At 41.9% G+C, this 23,227-nt stretch overlaps 1 protein-coding gene across 4 annotated transcripts in view; it reads right to left on the reverse strand.

Annotated features, from left to right (window-relative positions):
- The window catches only part of lrp8 (low density lipoprotein receptor-related protein 8, apolipoprotein e receptor), a 170,545-nt gene that overhangs the window by 13,657 nt on the left and 133,661 nt on the right, over positions 1-23,227 (reverse strand). For all 4 annotated transcript variants that reach the window (XM_071486399.1, XM_071486398.1, XM_071486397.1 and 1 more), the window contains exons 10-16: positions 19,759-19,930; positions 16,651-16,875; positions 15,843-15,961; positions 14,254-14,393; positions 7,188-7,329; positions 4,160-4,312; positions 2,166-2,564 (exon numbers count right to left, since the gene is read on the reverse strand). In XM_071486399.1, coding sequence (XP_071342500.1) covers positions 2,166-2,564; positions 4,160-4,312; positions 7,188-7,329; positions 14,254-14,393; positions 15,843-15,961; positions 16,651-16,875; positions 19,759-19,930 — 1,350 coding nt within the window. The remainder of the gene's footprint in view (positions 1-2,165; positions 2,565-4,159; positions 4,313-7,187; positions 7,330-14,253; positions 14,394-15,842; positions 15,962-16,650; positions 16,876-19,758; positions 19,931-23,227) is intronic.

Consider the following 23,227-nt stretch of genomic DNA (forward strand, 5'->3'; position numbering starts at 1 on the left):
CGAGTTTCCACAGACAGCGTTTCTGTGCCGGGCTGTGGTGGACAGAGAGCGACAGTCAGGGGCTTTGGTGGTTAAAAAAACTAACTTTGAAAGACACTGACTTGATTTGGTTAATTCAAACTGCTGCAGCCTCAGTAACTTCAGATAAATGTTGGAATGAACTGGACTCTGGATTCTGTCCCCCGTCACCTACTGTGCATTGGAAGTGCCTCAGGAAGAACAGTGTTTTTTTTTACTAGCATCAAAAATTAAAGGTTCAAGTTTGTAAGAAAACAGATGCATATGAGGTTCGTGGACCAGCTGTTTATGTTTTTTGTTTTGGTTTTTTTTGTGTGAAACTCCTGGTTCTTCCTCGCTGCACTCTGCCAGCCGCGGCAGCTCACATGTATAACAGCTGATGCCGGCAAACTTGACAGTGTGCACTGAGTTAAAAATGATAACACATGGCCCGTGGGCTTAGAGACACGTCTTGTTCATGCCCCATTTTCTCAACCGTGTCTGCTCCACCTCTCATCTGGAGCACTTGTGGTGTGGTGAGGAGGCTGACAACTTCAGAGACTAGAGGAAACACGCTCTTGCTTCTGTGTAACTCAGAGAAACCCCCGGCCCCCAAAGTGATGAGACAAGCTGGAGCAGCCACTCTCTTTAATTCCCAGAAAATCACTTTCTCTCCTGCTTCTTTTCCATCCCGTCTTTTCTCATCCTTGTAAATGCTGTTTTCCCTCCCAACAGTGTGTCACTTTTAAAGTCCCATCCCTCCCCCCTTCAAAAGCTGGACTGTCATGCTCTTTTTCTTCTCCTTGTTCCTCTATGATCTCTTTATTGTCTCTCACTGTACCCTTTAAATTTAACAATCCTTAGTTTTACATCTCCCTCTTTTTCCACATGCATGTCCCTGTCCTCCTCTTGTCTCTTATTCTTCCTTTTCCTACAGCTGTCACATGCATTTTAAACTTTCATCATCCTTCCCGGCTCCTCTCCCTCTGTATACCTTTTTCATCCTCCAGCCTTGCTCTCCTGGTTTTTCAATATAATGAGAAATGTCTCTGATGTAAATGCAATATTGTAAAATCAGAGTTCAAACATGGTACAGCGGCTCACAATCTTTCTCACTAGCCAACCTTATATTCCATCTCTTATTCTCTTTGAGCAGCAGACTGTGTCATTATAAAATCAGAAATGACTTCTTCTATGTGTGTAAGTAACTTCATAAATCAGTCAGTTTTTACCACTGTTTTACTGTTTCTCCTGCTTCCGTCTGGAGCTACTGGAACATGCCAAAATCCAAAAATCCACATTTCAAGACTCTTTCTTTCAATAAACAAACTCTAAATATCATCCTTAAGAGCACGGTGCTGAAATAGCAACTCATTTAGAGGACTCTTGTCGTTTTTCTCCTGCTATAAGGAACAAATGACTTGAGGACAAATAGCTGCCTTTGCAGTTTGGCAGTTGCATCCATCTCATTTTAATGTCTCCATGTAGCAAATGCTGGAAAAAAAAAATTGCAATAAAACATGTGGTGTGCACTGTGGTGGTTTATCAATTTTGCTTTGTGGCGCTATCAAGGATTCTTCTCTGCTTCCAAATACAATTTAAGTCTTAGCGAGGCTTTGTAAAGCATTGTTACTGCTGTTATACTCTGCTGTCATTGTTTGTCTGGGAAACAAACCGTAAAGTGGTATTTTTCAGGCGTGCCAGTAAAGCTTGATTGGTGCGAGGACCAAAAAAAAAAAAAAAAAAATCCTGCCAGTTTTGGAGAGCGAGAGTGAAAGAGAGGAGGAGGGAGGGAGGGAGATAAAGACAAAGAGAGTGAGAGAGGCTGTCAGAAAGTGAGGATGAGTGATGAGAGGTGGAAGGCGAGAATGGAGGGGACTGTCGTTTGTTAGCTCTGACAGCTCTGTTACACGCTGCTCATGAGGGACCAACAGCAAGCAGACCAAGAGATAACACTAGTGAGTGTGTGCACGTGTGTGTGTGTGTGTGTGTGTGTGTGCGCCAGAGAAAGCCGTGGAACTGATGTAAGTGCTGGTTTTCAGCTCCCTGCTGCTTTAATGGCAGGTGGTAACTGTAGTGATGGTAGTGCAGCATCGCACACACAGAGGAACACACACACCGCACGTATACACTCGTTTCACACAAATCCAGCCCACCAAGATCCTCACCTCTGTGGGAGAGGTTCCCGTTGCTCTCTCTCTGGATGCTGTTGGGGGCCGCCGGGCCTAACAGAGGTGTGTGCGTGGATGTTGACGTCTGACTTGTGCTGCTGAAACTGGTCGTCTCTGTGCTTGTGGCGGCGGGGGTCCGAGGGTGCTCTGTAGAGGTGCTTCTGGGGGTCTGAGGTGAGGCCGTTGTTGTTGTCGGGCGTCTGGTTGTGGGTCTGAGTGTGGTAGCAGCAGAGGTGCTGGTGGTGCTGGTGGTACTGGTGGTGGTGGTACTGGTGGTACTAGTGGTGGTGGTGGTAGAGGGAGCTGTGCTGGTTGCTGTAGTGCTGGTTGTAGTGCTGGTTGTAGTGGGAGCTGTGGTGGTGGTTGGAGCAGGTGATGTAGTTGTTCTGGGTCGAACTGCACAAGAGGAACGGTACGAAAATCATTAGTGCTTGGGAATTTACTCACAGCTGACGTCACAACATTATTTTCACTTCCTGTCTGCTCTTTGTATCAACACAGCATGTGGCAGGAAACTAAAAAAAGGCGACAACATGCCCCCAAGTCTGCAGAGTTTTAAACAGAGCTGTGTCATAAATCAAAATATTAAAAATGTATACAGGATCATATATACTGTAAGGCCATGAAAGAATATTCCAGGATATTCCCCTGTTATGCATTACATACTGTATATCAAGCTCTTCAACTTCAGAGATTTTGTCATGACTAGAATCATTCATTTGGATATTTAAAAAAAAAAAGTACAATGACAAGATTTTACCATTATGCAATTGCACTGAGAGTCAATAAAAGATAATAGCAAATTATCTCCCTCTATTAAGTTTGACTTTATATCTAAACATGGCCACTGAGGCTCTGCTCTGCCTCAGCGGCACAGTGCAGCAGATCGGCCATCACAAAAAATGAATGTGTTTGTCTTCTCCTCACTTTTATGTGCATCAATATTACATAATATGCACAGGTCACCACTGACAGACCTTTCTGTTTGCGTTACCATACGACTAAATGGCAGAATAAAAAAGTGATTCGATTTGATTGGGGGGAGTTTCCAAACACATTTCGTCAAGGTTTTATGGTTGTTCCAAAATTGAGAGAGACATAAAGCGGAGAGCCAGAGGAACATAATGTAAGAGGCCATTTTATCAAAAGGTAATAAGTTCTCAGCAGAAATATCTGTTCTGCATTAGGAAGTCTCTCTCTCTCTCTCTCTCTCTCTGCTCAGTGACCATGTTCTGTCTTTTCTCAGGGGGATTCTCCGAGTGGTGGCCTACATACATCATCTCTGTTTCTCTGTGTTAGCTTCTTTTTACTCACCTGTTCAAACACAAGGTTTAAGACAGAGAGGGGCTGTATTAAAGACAGCAACAAATGTGGTGGCTGCACGGAGACAGGCGACAGACTGAGTGGTTGAAATAAGGTCAGAGAAATAATGGAGGTGGGCCGGGAACACGGGTAAACTGGGAGAATCCCTGATCCACTCCCCAAGATAGTGTTTCTGTAAGCACAGGTATTGAGTTCTCTGAAGGGTTTTGAGTGTATTATAATCCCAGTAATACCAGTATGGGCCAGTATGGGAAGCAAAAACTCCAGAAATGAACTGGTTTGGTACAGAGAGAGAACTTTATAGGGCAAGATTCAAGATACCAAAGACCATGCAGATGCAAAAAAATAACCCATTAGTTTTTCCTTCAGTGCATATTGGCATGAGCTATATTTCCCATAGCCATCCATGTATAAGATTAGAAACCCTGAATATACTGAATAGTTTAAAGCAGAACATTTATTTATAGATATGTATAAATACTTAATTTTGAGGTGCACTCCTTTTAGCAGTGCTGAGAAAGTGAAACTCCGGTCCAGTTTAATATCCTTATGGCCTGGCACTCCATCATCTCACTGTAGCCATCATGTGACACTTCTCAGCAAATTCCTTTAAGTAGGTGTCGCCCCCGGCCTGTGTGATTTATTGGGTCACAGTGTGACTGTCTTACCTACGGCACAGCGCCTCATGTCTGGCCCCAATTCCATGCCATCGGGACAGGCACAGGTGTACTTGGGGGAGTGGTCTGTGATCTGAGGGGCCTTCAGACAGAGGTACTCACAGCCACCGTTAGGAAGACTGCCCATGTTACAGGTGTCGGGGGCTGGAAGGGCACAAGCAGAAACAGAAGAGGATTACACGGGTTTGGGGAAACATTTTTTTTTTACTGGTTCCTTACAAATAAATGAAATATAATAAACGAATCCTTTTATCTTTACACATTCCACAGCCTTGAATCTCCAGTGAAAACCACAATTTATAAACCTTCAGTGCTGACATTTTAAAACATTTCCTGCTTTTTCCAATGCGTGCAGCAAATTGAAAACCTATGTCAGTGCCAGGGTGATGTGCACAGAGGTTTCGTGCACTGAAGACCAGAGTAGTCAGGAAGAAAAGAATATTAAGAATTGAAGACAGAGACCCAATTTTGGGTCCCGGTCTGCATCAAAGTTTGTGAACAAAATTGTGAACTGAATTCAAATCCACCTAGACTGGTTGGTTGTTAAGTTGTTAAGTTTTCTTGTTTTTCTTCACTGTGTATCATTTCTAAAAGTGATTGCGGTGTCCTTGTGTGGCTGATACTGAACCCTAAATTCAAAAACACCAAGTCAGAGCACTGGGTCTTGAACATTTTCACCCCAATCAGTGTCAAATCAGCAAAAATACTTGCACTACTTCCCATCTATTCACCTTTTTGTTTGCCACACAGCAAAGCAACATGAAATAGATGCTGACACTTTTACAGTGTTTTATTTAGGGACCTATATTCATTCCACAACCTATTTTCTGGTCCACTGAAGACATGCTTAGGTTGAAACAAGGTTGTCTAAACTTTCTTTTTTTTTTTTTTTTTTTTAAATCTCATCCACTTAATGAAAAATTTACAAGTTGTTTCCCAACCCTAGACCCTATAATGAAAAAAGATTGCTCCTCTTGTCACATGGGGGAGCAACAGAATGAGGTCAGGTCATGGTTGTTTCTACCTCCTGACTTGGTACATGGTTTGAAAAAGCAGCACATCAGAGGAACAACATCACTCACTGTACACCATGAGATTTTAATGAGCGGAGAATTACATGTGTGTTTCAGTACAGTATCTCAGCATAACAAGCAGAGTGCGGTAATATGAACAGCTGTCAAAATGAAATTCTCAGAAGCTGTATACCTGCTTTTCATATTCAGAAGAAATGAAGCTCTTTGGGAATGCCATGACATGCTATGACAACAAATTTAAATTTGATGCTGGGTGAAGAAAAGGGCAGAGTGGGAAGAGGAAAGCAGAACAGTGGAGAGAAGGCAAAGAACAGAAAGAGAGAGAGAGAAGAGGAGGCAACACCAAAAAGAAGTTGGATGATAAGGATGAGAAGGAAGGATGTAAAGGAGAGAGATAAAGGTAAGTAAGGTAACAGTGAAGAAAACTGGACATAGGAGGACTGAGATAGAAACACTTAGAAAGTGATGTTGTTCTGAAGTTTTAAATAGCTCCCTCCTGTCCTTCTGCTTCTCTTACTAGAAACAGAGCTAAAACACAAGCCTCGGCTTCAAAGCACAGCTGGATGGACAAAAAAAGAAATACACAACTAGAAATACGCCTCGGGGTTGTATGCCTACGCCAACCAGTCATGTTACAGTTCACTTCCTGTAGAGATTCATATAATATACAGGTTGAAGACTTTGAAATAAAATTGATTTGACTTGACTTTGTTGAGCTTTGTAGTTCTTCAAAGCGACATCATCAACCGGGCAGAACAGAAGATCTGTACAATCACCACAGTTTCAAGGTGCAGACCCAGGATTAGTGTCACCAGTGCAGTAACCCCAGAATATGAAAAATTGTCACAGTCTCCCCTGCTGTTCCTGGGTAATGGCCAGAAAAGTGTTTTTGCAGAACATTACGATGTCACGGTGAGGTTGACCTTTTGGATATAAAATGTCATCCTCCCTTTATCACATTATCGCTTCATCCTATGAGACATTTGTGTGAAATTGTGTCACAATTTGAGCATGAATGCTTGAGTTATTGCCAAAAATGTGTTTTGTGAGGTCACAGTGACCTTTGACCTTTGGCCAACGATTTCTAATCAGCTCATCCTTGAATCCAAGTGATGTTTTTGTTCAAGGTGTATTAAAATTCCCTCCAGGCGTACCTGTACCGGAACGAATGGGACGGACAGACAACCTGAACACATGAATAGTAGTGATAAAGCAGGCGGAACAAAGAGAGGACAGGAGGAGAGGATCTTTTTAGGTGTGTCAAAAAATGAAGACATGTTGAAAAAGGTGTTAGAAGATACTGAAGCCATGCTCTTCCCTTTTTGAGGTTTTGTGAAGATACTTGTGCTGGGAGGAAAAGATGAAATGGAAGAGAGGAGGTTGACCTAGGTCACATTTTATCAAATATTTCAATCCTCAGTGAAACTAGTATCTCGACTTTATTCATTTAGCCGAGTTAGGGCTGGTTGTTTTATGTCTTGTCTTTTTGTTGGCATTTTGGAGAAAACATGCTTAATTCTGTGATATCTCTTTGCGCAGAACTCTTGATTTATTAATGAGAGAATGCAATTAGCTCCCTACTGGCACTCAGACAAGACTGCTCTGAGCTCAGAGTGTGGGGAGAAAACAAAGCATGAAAACAGACTCACACAAACAAATTGCTAGAACACAATGTTAAACACACCGAAGTACACACACACCCACACACAGACACTAACCACCACACACACAGACACCTGGGAATGCATCCATCCTGGGAAAAATAATCAACACATCATCAGACATGCCCAGCACACCCATCAATCCAATCACACAGAGAATCGTATATGAAGCAACCACGATCAGAAAGTCATGATGCCCAATTTCCAGTGCGAGCCTGTCATCTGTAGCTCCTCAGTTTGTCCAACAAAAATGCACCAAAAAAAAAATTGTCCATGTCATGACATAGTTGCTGTGTTTCTCAGCATGTTCCCTGCAGGTCTTACCCTTTGGCTGCCTCTGTTCATGAAACACCACCAGGTCCAGGGGGTTGTTGAGGTGCTCTGCCACCTTCGCCACATCATGTCCTGTCAGTCGGTTGGCGCTGTATATCGCTTCGTCCTCCAAGTCTGTCCAATAAATGCGATCCTGCATAGACAGAGAATGTGACAGTTAAAAAAATAACATATATATGTACATGCTGGTTGCTGAACCCTGAACATTTGAAAACCATAAAAAGTGGTTTACAGGGTAGTTTCTTGCTGCCATCATGTACAGGTCTTCACCTTATTATTATTATTTTTTTTGCACTTTCCAAGCTGAGATAGTATTTCTTGTCGTATTTTCTGGGGTTGTGAAAAGATTAGCATTCTCTTAAGCAAGCTAGCCCCCTTCCCATTTAAAACAATATGTGTCTATGTTTCTTCTGCAGAGGTTATCCATCTAGAGTTTCACCAAGCAGAGAAACAGTTTTGCAGAAATTGCCCATAATTATGTGGCCAAACACAAGACGTTACAGACTTACAGAAGTTTTGTTTTTGTCAAACTGAATGAAAGTTTGTTTCAGACTCTGTTTAATCCAGACTTGTGTGAGCAACTTTCCTACAAACCATATCCAAAGTTAAACATTTAGCATCATCTGCAATACAATTGCAATTCTGGTATAAATGGCATTTTATCTGTAAACATGCTAAACAGCAATTGTCCAAGATAACTGCACTGAGGAATCCTGCAAGATTTCATTAAAAACACATTCTGCAGTTTGTTGCAGAGATGCAGTTTATGCACACCCTAACAATGGCTGTTTAATTAAATTCACATGCTCTTAAATGTACCAGTTTTGTTTGTAATAAGGGGATCTTATTATTGCCTGTGTGAAAACACTGCCCTGGGGTGTGAAGTCAAAGTGGAAGTCCTAATCTCTTCTCACCAGTTTCTTCAGTGACAAAATCTGATTATATTTAAGTTTGTGGAAACTCATTTTCAGGAGATGTTTTTTGCCTGGGGTAACTTACATTCACTTTTTAATTGAAGGCATATGGGAAATTAGTTACTTTGGTTTAAAGCCTCTTTTAATACATTATTTATTGAAATAATGTTAAAAGAATAGCTTTTTAATCAAGGAGGGGTACTGTGATGGCGTGTCCCATTTTAACAATGTCCTCTGACACTTTCGAATCCAGCACTCAGTCCTGACAATCAATTAATGCTAAGCAAATACACTTCAAGCGTTTTCCAAATCCTTTCATAATGAAAAAAAATAATTAAAGACAGTGAAGTGATAAAGATGTATCGATGAGGCTTGGCAGTCTTTGGAGATGGTCAGAATACCTTGTCGTCTCAGTGCACATTAGATAAACAGGCGCCAACAACAGTTAACTTATACTATAAAAAACAAAACAACATTTTTACTCTGCAAAGACCATGTGCTCCTATCAGCCCTGGCAGCTTGTTGTAAATGCTTAACAGGCCCCGCTGGCCCATGGACGGGCCCAGAACAATAATGGGAAGTAACGTAATAACAAGCACATATTAAACTTTTGTTAATATGACATGCTATACCTCGTTAGCTCGGATAAAGTCTCCACAATTAAAATTTTCAGTTCATGTTTCAGTAACTATGAGAACAAAAGAATAATTTATACAGATTTACCAGCATTGTAAACCAGGGAGACAGGAAATCTTTGGTGACTCCCTACCTACCAAGCAATCCTGAAGTCTGATTGTCTGTCTGGTCCTTCTGTATTTATACTCCTTTTGTCCATAAGAGTCCAAAGATTGCAAAAATCTTTTTCCATTAAAGTATTCAAAGTTGTGAATAGTACCATATGAAATCCATTTCAGACTGTGAGCATTCGGAGGAAAACACCAAAGATACTCTATACAGAAGCGCCAATGGTATGAAATGGTATACACTTCCTGTCTCCTAAGTGGGCGTGGTCCTGATTGCTTATTCACGTCAAAGCATAACGACAATACAACACGAGATACAGTTAAATCTTGCAGCTCGTTTTTATCGGCTAACTTAATTTATAATCAACCCAGTATAAACCCTCAAAAAACAGTTACATGATAATAACAATAATAGTATCATTAAGCAAAGAAATTCAAGTTTTATTTCAATTTAAACATTTAATTAACAGTTTCAGTCCCTTTAAACGTCTGCGGTTTGAAAGCGACGTCTGCAGCACTGCAGCAGTGAAACCAGCCCACGAGATCTCACGAGAGTCTGTTGCTTTTAGTGACAGAAGGTTAGGAAGACGTTCTCTTCCTTTCTCCAACTCCACAATTCTCCTTAGTGATATTACAGGATAAGGCGCATGGTTTCCGTGGCAACTGCAGACAGTCATCTACACAGACACACGACAATTAAGAAAAACACAGGGGACACTGAGGCGCTGAGATCAAAGGAAGGTTAAAAAGAAATTGAAGAGACAATTCAGGAGTCGAGAGTGAGACCGAGATCAGAAAGGAAGGCTGCAGGAAGCCGTGGTGGATGCTACATCTATTTTTTCATTTGGCTGAGGTTTCGTTCACAGTTTTATGGCTTATTTTAAAGGTCAAGGACCTCTCCGGGTCCAACCAAAGATTTGTCTTGTATGTGTGTGTGTGTGTGTGTGTGCATATAAGTAGGTATGTGAATCGCTGTATGTGTGCTTCAGTCATAGCTGTGAATCCATGCTGTGCTCTTGGGCTGGGTTATCAGCGGACTTAACCTTTCTCTCACCTTCTCCCTTTTCATCTTTCATTCAGCTGCCTATCACTCCATCTGCCCCCCCCTCTCAGATTTCAGATAACCTTTACTTATATGATGGTGGTGCTGAAACAATGAAAGACAAATATCAGCCATGTTGATAAATCAAATAAATCAAATCTATCATTCCATCCCTTTGCTTTTCTTTTTTTTCTGCGGCGGTCTCTCTCAGTCTCTACCCTTCTTTCCCTCTGTCGGTCTCTGCATCTGTCACTTTTTCTCACCTTGAAAACTTCAAAAGCCGATGCAGGACCGAGCAGGTCAACGCTCTTCATTGTATGATCAAGGTGAATCTTTCATGTGCTGGAGGACAGGCCAGAACTTATACAAATGCAGAGGCACTGTCTCTCCTGAACACGTGGCATTACATCACCTCAGTCAGAGCTGTCTGCGCTTGTCAGGGGGATGAGAGTACAACTTAATGGATGTGAAATGTTTTTAGTGTCAAGGGGAGAAAAGCCCTTGATGATTTTGTCATGAGTCTGTCCCAAAAGAACAAATGCTGGGGCTTTCTGACTGACACATCTGCCTGATGAGCTTTTGGTGCCTCCTGCCAGAAAACTACAAATGAAAGCTCAAACAAAGCAAAACCCAGTCAATGTTTGACACCTTTGATTTTTTGGGTTTGATTTGTATTCTTTGTTGTATAAGTTACAGTTATAAAATATTAATGTGGACTTGGTGTAGGAATCGTATGATGTTGGGAGATGTTTTCTATTAATCTCTGCTAAGCTGCAAAAGAGTATTACAGCCTTGCCACATGCCGGCTACACCCACACAGGTACTTCCTGTTTAGCTGATGGAGCGGACTGTCCATCACTTCAGCTCTTATTTAAATGACCCCTGTGTAACTGATGAATGTGTTCACTGTTTTGGTGTCAGCACCGACCAGCTCTCACAGACAATATGACCATATTTTGTTGGACCAGTGTGGACGCAGGCCCTTTAAATCAAGTTGAAATCCTTATGTGGGGCTGAGTTCATGCCAAAAGGGCAAAACCGTGCCCTAACACCTTTTATTTTCTTTCTTCCTGACCGTGTTATATTTCTTTCAATCAACATCCCCCTCTCTACTTCTTCCTGCTGAGCGCATCTCGTCTTCCCTTTTATCCCCTCTAGTCAAAGAGGAGAAGAAAAGTTATCCAATGATACTAAAGCTAGAGAAAGAGAAAACATCACTCTCTGCATGTCTCTGCAATCTACATTTCCTCAGGGCTTGGCGTCTTGGCGGGGGGTGGACACTGACTGGAAGGATTTGCATGTGTGTGTCTTTTTATGTGTGTGTTTGGTGGTGGTGTGTTCAGACTTTGATATGGGAACCCTGTGTCTTTCCTCTGCAGTGCTAAGAAACATTAGCACATCGGTGCTGATGTGAGGTCTGCAGATGATGTGTTGAAGTGAAATGACTTCACTGGGTATCGCTCAGGACCAGGAGGTGCTGTGTTGGCTATAAACTACACATTTGTTATAACTCATATCTGTCAAATTCTCATAGGAGCTGCTACTGTGCGGGCATGTATGTATAGAGAGGTGGTGCTTATGAGTAGGGGCTGTATTCTTATAATGAAATGTGACTGAATTCGATTGGTTTGACATTTTTGCTTGAAAAAACGCTGCCTATCTAGTGAGATTCATCCACTGCCACAGCGCAAAGACGCCTGAAAACCTCCGACCTCATCAAAGATTCAATTTTTCTTAAATGCAGTGCATCTTAATTGCCTGTGTTGTAATAGTTTTGTAATCACTGCAAATGTTGTAAAAAATCCCAACATCCTCATGTCAATAAATGCTGCACCATTACCTGGTGTAAAGTACGGTTTGCGTGTTCCACAGCTGGGATAACTGGGCTCTGCAAGCAGTTCAACAGAGACCAAGACTCTGAGGCAAAAATGCTCCCTGGAAGCTAATGTCCCAGATAATTCACAAACTAAATTAAATGAACAAATAATTGTTCAGTGTTTCAGCTCACAACTCAAACCAGGCAACTCTGAAGAAACAAACTTTATCAGACTGCTGGGACCAGGAGAAGGGATTTTTAATTTGCTCTGTATCATAACCAGAACAGAAGAAAGAGCAGAAGAACTGAGGACTATTAATCTCCAGGGATGAACTTTCACTGCTGCTTGAAACGCTGATTTTAGTCATCTCATACACACACACACACACACACACACACACACACACACACACACACACACACACACACACACACACACACACACACACACAGATACACATCCAGGCACACTCAGCTGGACATGATGGATGTCCCCTCTTTCCTTTGCTTCTCATCATTGCAGTGTGTGCAGCTGATCACATTTCACCTTCCTCTTTCTCCCCCTCATCCTCACTCTCCTCCGGTTCTCCAGCTTTCTTTTCCCGCCTTCCACACCATCTATACTTCACGTGCTCTAACCGACTTACTCCTGCGTCAATAAATACAGCCAAATTAGTTTCATTGATTGTTGTACTCTGCTGTGACTCTATACTCACTAGCCCTTGAAAAGATTGTCCCTTCTCTCAGTTTATCCTGCTAATATGTCTTAAAAACATCTCTCTCTTATTTCTTCTCAGTCAATGTTCCTCCACTGAATTTTCTCTCTTCCTCAACTTTTTAAGCTTGCACATGTCTCTGCCCACTCACTCCCAACTACACCCTGAAAACACCAGTACGTGCTTCATAGAGAAACAAGCAACACTTCCTTAGTATTTAACAAGAACTTCATAAGCACATTGATTTCTGCTGCCAAATATGAACAACTCCAGGTAAAAAATAACACAATAAAAGCAAAAGCTCATGTCTAATACCTACATTTGACTCACTGACAATCTAGAAATACACAACCAAGACGGGAATCAACAAACGGGATATGAGAGTGTCCCACACGGCAGAGAGAAGTGAGGACAGACCTATTTTTCTGTGTATCTACAGTATCTTTTGGAGGTGAAATAAGGACTGGAGCATCTTTTTTGCCTTTAAGGTAGAGACCTCCTGCAGGAAATCCATGCCAAGTCCCAAAATAGGAGAATAAATCATAAATCTGTACTCTTTACTGTATCATTCCCTCATTTTCTTTTTCTTTTAAGTATTGTTCTCAGCATCACTTTAGCTGTTAAAGCAACCTTCTTTAAATAAATTTTATCCGCTTGCCAAAACAGGCTGCATCATTTATTCATTAATTTTTAACTTTTCATATTTTCATGATTTCAGAGTCAAACAAGGTGGATTTATGATGCACTTATATAATTTAATTCTTGTTAACAGTCCAGTCTTCAGTCCCAACGGGAAAAATGCCCTCAACAAAACAATCTCTTATCTAAACTCAATCACTGCATGATGATAATGTATCTGATGAAAAGTAGAAATTGTGTATTACCTATCTGATAGAAGAGCCTCTGCGACATCTTGGCATGAAATAAAAGCAACGACTGCCCAGAAGGTAAAAAATCAATCTAAAAACATCTGGTAAGCTTCTGAAAATAGACAACACGCTAACGTAAGATATCTGTAGAAATGGGCTAACACAAAAACTGGAATTACTGCCTCACTGTTGTATGCCTCTGCCAGCCAGATAAGGTGAAGGGAATATGGCCATGATCTCCCATTTGGATATAAACTGTCATCATTTCATCATTTTATCCTTTTAGACATTTGTGTTAAATTGTGTCATAATAAGCTTATAAATTAGTTTATGGCAAAACTGTGTTTTGTGAGGTCACAGTGACTTTGACCTTTGACCACCGAACTGTAATCCAGAGTTCATACTTCAGTCCAAGAGGATATTTGAGCCAGATGTAATGAAATTCCTTCTGGGCATTCCTAATATATCACATTCACAAGAACATGAGATCACCGACATCTTGAACTTTGACCTTTGTCAAATCTATTCAGTCCAAGTGAATGTTTGTGCCAAATCTGAAGAAATTCAATTTGAGATATCACATTCAGGAGGCCAAAACGTGTCTTGTGAGGTCACCGTCACCTTGACCTTTGACCTTTAACCACCAAAATCTAATCAGTTAATCCTTGAGTCCAAGTGAATTCTTGCACCAAATTTGAGGAAATTCCCTCAAGGCATTACAAAGATATGGCCAAGATATGGCATTCACATGAATGAGACGGATGTATGGATGGACAGACAACCTGAAAACAAAATGCCTCCGACCCTGGCTGTCACTGCCGAGGAGACAGAACGTTAAGGTTATAACCAATTACAGCTTATGTAAACAAGTTACCAGCATATTGAGAGACCAAAACTGTCTGGTGCCATTTGTTGCCCTGATACTGTGGCTGTATTTTAATCTCAACCCTGACATACCTCAAACACAGTGAGGGCAAATGGGTGTCCCAGGTGGTGATGGGAGGACAGCAGCACTTTGCGGTTGTCTCCATTCAGGTCCACACTGGACAGCAGATGCAGCTTGGAGTCCACCCAGTACAGACGCCTGTTGGACAGGTCTGTGGATAGATGGGGGACAAAACCAGGGAGGAAAAGAAAAAGGGATGGAGAAGGGAGACGAATGGAGAGAAAGAGGTCATTTCAAGAGAAAAGGCCTGGGGTGAGAGGTGTATGAATGTAATGGCCCAGTAGCTACACCATCAATCTTCTTTGACATGACGACTGAAACCCTGCGCTGAGAAAACACAGATGTGATTGTAATATTGTCGGTTGACTTCCTCGCTGGGAAAAATAAATGTGCCCTTGAGAAAATTGATTAGTCTTGCTGGACTTATTTTAAAGGGTAAAGTCAGTGTTTTACAATTCACTCCCCTTGTATCAGTCCCCAATACTGTTTATATTAGGGCTGCACCATTTCTGTGCCTTTGCTACGGGCCACAGAGCAGTGGAACGGTTACCTTGAAAATGTAGACTGCATTGTATCTGACAGCAAAGGACATAATCCCAGTATGAGTTTGCTTTTATAAATCCTAAAAAACACAACTCTGCTCTGGGATTAAAAAAATTGCTAAACATACATTATTATTAAATAAAATAATATGAATACGGAACATCTTTAAAACTACAAACTAAAAATGTAGACACAGGTGCAGACATTTATTTGGTTTTTCCAAAATCAATAAAAGTATCTGCCTGCATGTCTTTGTTTTTGCCATTTTGACCATCAGAAGTGAATAAGCTTTAGTTGTCATCAATATTGTCTCATCAAAGGTGATAACAATACTGACTTTCCTTAATATATTTTTTATTATTTTCCTTAATATATTTCCCTCATTTGTTCTTGAGAAGCAGGCATATGATCTATAGGCAAGTGGGGTGAATAACTGAAAAACAACTGACTTTGGAGAAACTGAAAAACCACGGAGCATTTTTCATTCACAACTTCTCCTCTCCTGACTCAGACAATCACCTGCTCTGTTCTCTGCTCCGTATGAAATCAATGTCCAAGGCAAAAATAATCCACCCCTTCTCCCACAGCATTATAGTGCAACTCTCTCATTCGCCTGACTTTAAAAAATAATTTGTTTTCATACAGATGTGGCGACACCTCAATTCCACAGAGTGTGGCGACTGTGTGCCTCTCTTTCTCCGCAGGCAAGGGCAGCTGAGAGAAATTGGCTGGTGCCGCAGCGGGAGTTGAAAGCGATGATGGGAGGTATCGACGGCACATAGAGTCTGGCTTATTAATTCAGAGGCCCGTGTTCGCCAGCTTGATTGATGAGAGCCAGACACAAACTGAGCTATAACAATGAGAGCTACTCAGGGGTTGCTGCACCCCTAGACTGTTTTCTCCTCTGAACTCTTGCTGTTTATCTCTCTTTGTTTCTCTCCCTCTTTCTATCCATGTCGTCTCTTTCCTTGTCTTGAATTTAGCCATTTTCTTTTCTGTCTCTCCAAAAGCAATCCCAGCATTTTAACGTTGTTTTCAAAACTGCTCTGTTCCTTACCCAGGGTGATTCCATTGGGCCACTCGATGTGTTCAGACACCAACACTTGTCGGTCCACTCCATTCATCCCAGCCTTCTCAATTTTGGCCTGACCTCCCCAGTCTGACCAATACATAAACCTGTGGGAAGATGTGCCAAAAAGTTAGATATGGACAGGACAAATTCAGTGTGTGTGTGTGAATGAATCTATTTAATTCTGTCACACAGTGTCCCTGTTTGACTCTGTCTCTATCTCATTTCTCTCTCCAAAATCGAATAGTTGTACTTCTGAAACAGGCCCTGCAGTACAGTGGGTACTGTAAACTTGGACCACTTTCAAAAGCCTGTGTCTGTGTGTGTGTGTGTGTGTGTGTGTGTGTGTGTGTGTGTGTGTCAATGAGAAACCTGTGAAAGCCTGGCTTCATTTGCATGTATTTCATGCTAGTCTAGGTTTGTAGAGTTGTGAAAAGAGTCCTTTGGGGAACTCAAGACATCAAAGACAAAGAGAAAGAGGCAGATAGAGCAGAGTCACAATGTATCTGCAAATAATTGTGAAGCTGCTGAATCTAACAGATGGCTGTCGTACTAAATAGTTTTATTATGGTGTAGTAAGAATATTGCAGGCCTACTTTTTGACAAAATTCCTTTTCTACATAATAACATTGGCTTTTTACCCAATTCAGGGAATGACAAAGATAGCTACAGGCTTGTTCCACAACCCTGCCTCACACCATCCTTCCTGCTCTGAGCTTCCATCGTTTCACTCAACTTTTTTTTGCCATCTTTACAAAAAAAAAAATCCTTCCATCCTTCAACTTCTCCCACTCACCCTTGGTGAGGATCCACTGCGATGGCCCGCGGCTCGCTCAGCTCAGTGGCTATCAGCACTTTCCTCTTCCTGCCGTCTCCCGTGGCGACGGAGATGCTCTTGTTGCCTGAGTCGGTCCAGTAGATGTTCTTATGGACCCAGTCGACTGCCAGGCCCTCGGGGGAGTGGAGCGAGTCGATGAGCGCCACCTGCTGCGATGAGTCACTGGCCTTGTTGATGTAAGCGCTGATGGATGGTAGAGGTGTGTCAGTCAGTGTTATGGAAATTATGAACAACCCAATAGCAAAACCGAGAAAGACACCAAAAGTTGTACTTGCTAGATTTATTGCCGTCTACTATCTTGTTCTTTTCTTGTGAGGAGAGATTTGAGTAGTGCCTCAGACACCTAGTTGGACGTGGTGTGTAACAGGTATTCTTTACTTTAGATAATGCTGTGTCAGGGGCACCCAAACCTGACATATCACTAACATCCTCAGCCTTCCAACCTAACACCACCTCCAAGGGGAGAATGAGTCTGTCTTTATCCATCAGCAGCTTACAAAACAACCTGCCGCTTTCTCTGCTCTTGCCACTCTTCCCATCTGTGTCAGTCCCTTTCTTGTGCTTTTCAATTTCTTTCATTTTCCTCTGCCTTCCCACTCGATTTCTGTCCATTCCTCTGTCCCCATTTTTTTGCTTTTCCCTTCTCCCTTGCTCCCTCAGCTGCTTCACTAGTGTGACACATCTTCAGACATAGCACATTATTGTTTTCATTACACAAGGCCCACAAAACAAGACGATACCAGACAACCTTGTTAGAAGGTTGAGAAACGCAATTTTCCAAATTTACACCGTGGCATCACATGTTAGCAACATGCACAAGGATAAAGGTGAGATGTATGGACGGGAGGAGCAGCTTCACTAAAGAGGAGGCTGGTGAAAGTCGTTGGATTGAGGGATGAGGTAGACTCGGATGAGTCAGAGACTGGGAAGCAGATTGTGTGTGTTAATTACTGTTTGCCACTCCAGACGTCTTCATCAGTGGGGGAAAAGTTAGCCTGCTGCTGCCTTGTGACAGATAATCCAAGGCTGCTCTCTCGTGTCCCAGGGTTTATAACATAGATCCAACACCTGTCTCTCACTCAGGGGGGCAAATGGAAACGAGGGAGCAAAGTGGACATGCATGAAATCTCTCATGATACTGGTGCAACAGTGGGCTATTTAAGAAGTGGGCAACACAGACAGCACACTGTGACAGCAACTCTTTTACACATCCCAGAGTCCAGATTCTAGGTGATAAATCTATGTGATTACTACAATATTTGACTTTACCACTAGATATTTTCACAAACTCTTGGAATCATTTACTTTTTCTAGCTAAAATATTTACATAGACTGGAATGAGCAGGTTGGAGGTATGAATAGAGGGCAAACTGCAGTGAGGAATAAGACAGAGACAGATGAGTCCAAGACCACTGAGCAGATTGCATCTTTAATTGGCTGTATCATGGTTTGCAACAGACATCTCCATCATGGGGAGAAGTTAACAAGTCATCGACCCGTGGCATGCTAATCACTATGAATTAGCCTGGAAAACCACACTGTCACGGTGAGGGACAATGAGGAGGAATCGCTTTTAAATACACTCCTATTTCTGTTTGATAAAATGCTCCTGTATCAGAGGGAAAACTACTTCACCGGGACGTGAGATGCCTGAGTTGGAGGTGTGATCAATCATGTTATCAGCATTAAGATTCGAGGGATTCAGCTTTTCTAAAACAGCTGTAAACAATGGAAGCACATTATACAGGAGAAACCAAGTAAAAGGCAAAGAAATCATCGAAGGCAGTGGTGCCCTGATAATTAAAATGAACTGCTATTTCTTTTCAGTTCAAATGATTCAGTTTAACATTGTCTTCTTGCTATCTGATGATACTATAAATTATCTTAACCAATCAGTAGTGAGCGAGATATGTGCCCTGACAATTTTCAGTAAACACAGAGGTTGCTGTAGCAATTTGTTGGAGCAGACAACCTGCACAGATGTGTCACAGTCACCCCTGGTTCTGACCATTTTAGTGTGCTTCTGGATGTATAAGAATAATTTGTTTTTAAACGATGAAAAGGAGGCAAACACAACCAAGAAGAACCACAGATGATAAAACTTTCTTGTTGTGAGCCATTTAAAGTGACTGTGTGTGTGTGTTTTTTTGCCGCGTCAAAAGTAGAGTTTATCCTGACAAATTAGTCTGTTTGTCCTATCTCTACCACAAGCCCTTGAGCCCCTTCCTGAGTTTTGTGTAGGAGTATGTGCGTGCAGGAGTGTGTAAACGTGTGTGCATGCAGATGAGTAATGGAGGTGATTATTAACGCAGTGAAATTAGAGAGAGCATATGGCTCAGCTGAGATGATAGAAGGCCACTCCCACTACCTGCCAGCCATCAGGGTGACACACACACACACACACACACACACACACACACACACACACACACACACACACACACACACACACACAACTTCAGGATGTGTAATTGTATATGAATGTGTATATGTGTGTGAAGGACAAACACTCCACCTTTTACTGACACAGCCCTCCAGGTGTGACTGACACACACACTCCCTCCCTCTCTCTCTCACACACACGTACGGCCTCCAGGTGTGTCTGTGTCGCTACCAGAAGGTGTGCCAGGATGAAGCAGACAAGATGGATGGATAAAGGAGAAAGGGGATGAAGACGGGGCCATCTATACTCCTAAAGTCCTGACTCTGTACGGTGCTTGCCTGAACCTTATCCGACTGATTTACGCTGCACTTGAGGCCAGGCTCAGCGCACTGTACGGGGGAGTAGCTGAGGACGGAGCAAACAAAGGCGGAGTTTTCCAAACTTCTAGCCCTGCTAATAAATAAAAGTGGAGCAGCAAGAAGAGAGCATTTAGGCCTGTGAAGATGCTCTGTTTCCATAGCAACCGGTTTCGGGGAAATACTTTCCGTTTACGTCACAGCGCGTAGTTGAACTTTGACCGCGGCGTTCATGACAGCTGGCGTGCCGCGGCGGAAAATTACGTTACTCATTTTACTCAAATCATATGTACTGTATATTGTGTGTCTGTGTGTGTATGTGCATACCTGTATATTTTACGATGATATAAATCGCACCAGAACATCTTGTTGGTGGAGACGTCTACATCCAGGGCCACGGCGTTTTTCAGTGTGGGAACCACTTGCGTGTATTCACTCTTGAGCAGGTCAATGCGACGAATCTCATGGCGGTTAGTGAACATCAGGTATGGACTCTTTCCTGATGGAGTGGGAAAGACATTTATGTCACAATAATGGAATAGGACATCTCTTGAAGAACATTTTCAGCCATTTATTTACTTCTTGACATGACAGGCCACAGAGCTCAGGGGGTAGGTGGAGACCCTTGACAGCCATTAACCTATTATTGTGACCCCAAAGGAGGGCATGTATCATTCTCAACCCACTCTCTCCTACACCTGGGCAATTTACAGTACTGTCAGTCATAAATGCCACAGTCTACATGTGACAAGGAAATATTTGCTGATCTTGACAATGACACAAATTGTACCACACCTCTCAAACCTGTATTTGAAAGGTGAACCTATATACACTTCATTCATACAGTTTGATGCAATTACTGTATCTGCTCTCATATGTTACCAGCTCAACAAGGTGTGTCAATTGTCAATATTGTAGAGTTTGTGTAAAAGTTTAAAGATGATAAATGGATATATATAACTTTGTGATGCAAGTTTTTACATTTTACACAGATATGTTCTTACTGTTTAGTGATGCTGACATGTCATTGGCTGTGCCACCCTTATCCAGTGTATCTGAAATCCTGCTCAACTAGCTATAGGTTGGCTACAACTATGTATTTGCCTTATGTCTTTGTCTGTTTTGACACTGATGTCTGTTTGCACTATTAAAGGCTGCAAATCAATCACGGTGCTCAAGTCCCTTTTCTCTTGTGACTTCTACTGTTTCCAACCTACACACACTGCTGTCTGCTAAGATACTGTGGGCAGTGCTGAGTGTTCATTCCCATTTAAGAGGGAACATAATGGAAGTTAACCAAGGTCTTGTTTTTAATTTGTACTATTTAGGTCCTAAAAAAAAAAGTGTATTTTTGATGATGTTAGCATCATAATATATTCTCCTCATACACACCCACACACACACACTTTTGGCACAACATAATGTTATTCACTCAACTATTCACACAATTATACACTGACTGCACGGAAGTAGCTCGTACAGTATGTGAGGCGATCCGAACTAAAAGCACAGACGGCTTAAAAGGGAAACATCCATTAAAAAGCATCATCTCTCAGTGTGTGTGTGTGAGTGTCTGTCCTGCTGCTTAAAAGTAACAAAGCACACTGGCTGCCCAACAACTAGAAGTGACACACTGTTCTATTTTTAGTGCAAGAGTGTGTCAAAAGTGTGTTGCTGGGTTCTCGTCCTCAGGTGTGAACAGTACATGATGTTTGCTGGCACATTATTTACCTGCGGCACATTTTTCTGCAGTCTGAAGGCGAGCATGACTCAAGCATTTGAATAATTCTTGTTCGGCCCACAAGGTCAACTCAGTTTTTAGGTTACACAGACGAAAAAATATCTTTGTGCCCATGCCTGCACACAGTTGCACAAATATTTTCACCTCACAAACAAACTGTTTACACTCCCCTAAACATCTATATTATATATATATATATATATATATATATATATACATACATACATACATAAAACTGGACTTTTTATTTGCCTTTAATTTGTTTTGCCCTGGATTTCTATCTGCCTGTCTGCCTATCTTTTATTCCCACCGATACCCACCCATCACATTTTCTAGCTCCTCTCCTTCATCTTCACTTCTCTCTCTTATCTGTCATGTCACTCCTCACTCCCCACTGTCCAGTAAAGCAGAAATGCCACGTAAAGCATTTAAAAGAAGGAATCAAAGTTGGGCTGCAGTAACGCTGACGTACACACACACTTTCTCACAGAGCCAACCATGCCTCAATAGGTTTCCCTCACCCCTGGTTTACTATGGGCTGCTGCACAGGGAGAAAATATTACATTTCTACTACTGTTTGGATCCAATCATTTTCCTCTGACTACTGGGTTTGTACTCATCAATTTCACCTGCTGAGAGACACAGGGAGAGAGAGAGAGAGGGAGGGAAAGGGAGAGAAAGAAACATCAAAATGTGATGGATGCAGGTCAAGTCATAGAGAAATGAAGAGTAAAAGGTTGCAATTAAGAGGGGAAGAAAGAAGAAAAAGACATCAACAGATCAAATGACAGCAGGGGAAAGAGAGTCAGGTGGGTGGAGGAAGAGGGAGGAGAGCGAGAATGACAGGATGATAAAAGAAAGTAAGAGCATTTTAAAGTTATGCATAATAAGGACAGAGATAGATCCAGCTACTCTTTCATCAATCCTGCTAACTTTCTTTTTCAGGACATCTCTTATCCCTCATCACTGTTGTCACAGCAATATGTCCTCCTCAAGGCGAAAAAAGCTGAGTCACTGTTTTGTTCAGACCATGACATTAGAGATGTCATCAAAAAGTGCAGTGTTATCTCTCCCCCATAGATCCCAGCAGAGCAACAGTCTGTTTTCTTAACAAGAACAGGGTCCCCTCGATATATTTTAATCTGTGCTGCCAGTTTAGAGCCGCTCTGCCCCCATTAGCCAATTAAGATAATGTGGTGAAAAGATAAATACGGGCTGGGGAAATGCCGTCTGGCTCTGCAGGGGCATTGATTTGATTTGCACCAAAGCAAATGTTTATGTTGTGGAGATATGCAAGGTAAGAGGAAAAGAATGCGATATAAAGACAGCCAGAAAGGTCAGACATAAAAAGTGTGAATTCTGCGGGCTGATGGGGATGTTTGGTTGCAGCCAGTGTGAACAGACCCACTCTGGGTGAGGTTATCATAATGATGTCATGTCTGGAAGTTGCACACATGTCTAGGTCATGGCCATGCTTGTTAGGACATACAGACCATGCTAGATGATAACGAATAGATGCTGCAGCAGGGAACAAAAGTGAACTTCCTGTCAACAACCTGTGTCGAGTGCCAGTAAGTCATCCTACTTGCTAACTTATATAATGCTTCATTATCTCTGTGGAGGAAGGTCTGAGTCCCCATCAGAAATTGTTGCATTTTCGTCTTCTGAAACCATTATAAAGCTTGATAGGTCATTGAAAGTATAAAAGACTGGATTCAAATGATAAATATAAAGTGTAAAACTTTATTCTGGATTAATATTTCAATATTTCTACAGGCAGATAGAATAAAATGTTATGGGCTGTTCCATTAAAAGCTTTAAACTTTACAAACAACTTCTGAGATGAGGTCTGACAGTGTTCCCCAACATCTCAGGTCCCATGGCAAAGTCTTTTGACAGTGGGGAAAATCTGACCACTGCTTTAAACCCATTTTGAAAAGAGTGTGCTCAAACTGTCAAGCGTGGCACAAACTGCTCTTGGCACAGAGGAGAAGCCTGCAGTCCACTGTACCTAACAGGAAACAGGGAGAAGGAAACAAGAGCGGAAAAGAGAGC

Source organism: Trachinotus anak, unplaced genomic scaffold (genome assembly GCF_046630095.1).
Source record: "Trachinotus anak isolate AG129_WGS33_773 ecotype Australia unplaced genomic scaffold, CSIRO_AGI_Tana_v1 ptg000010l, whole genome shotgun sequence".
NCBI lineage: Eukaryota > Metazoa > Chordata > Actinopteri > Carangiformes > Carangidae > Trachinotus > Trachinotus anak.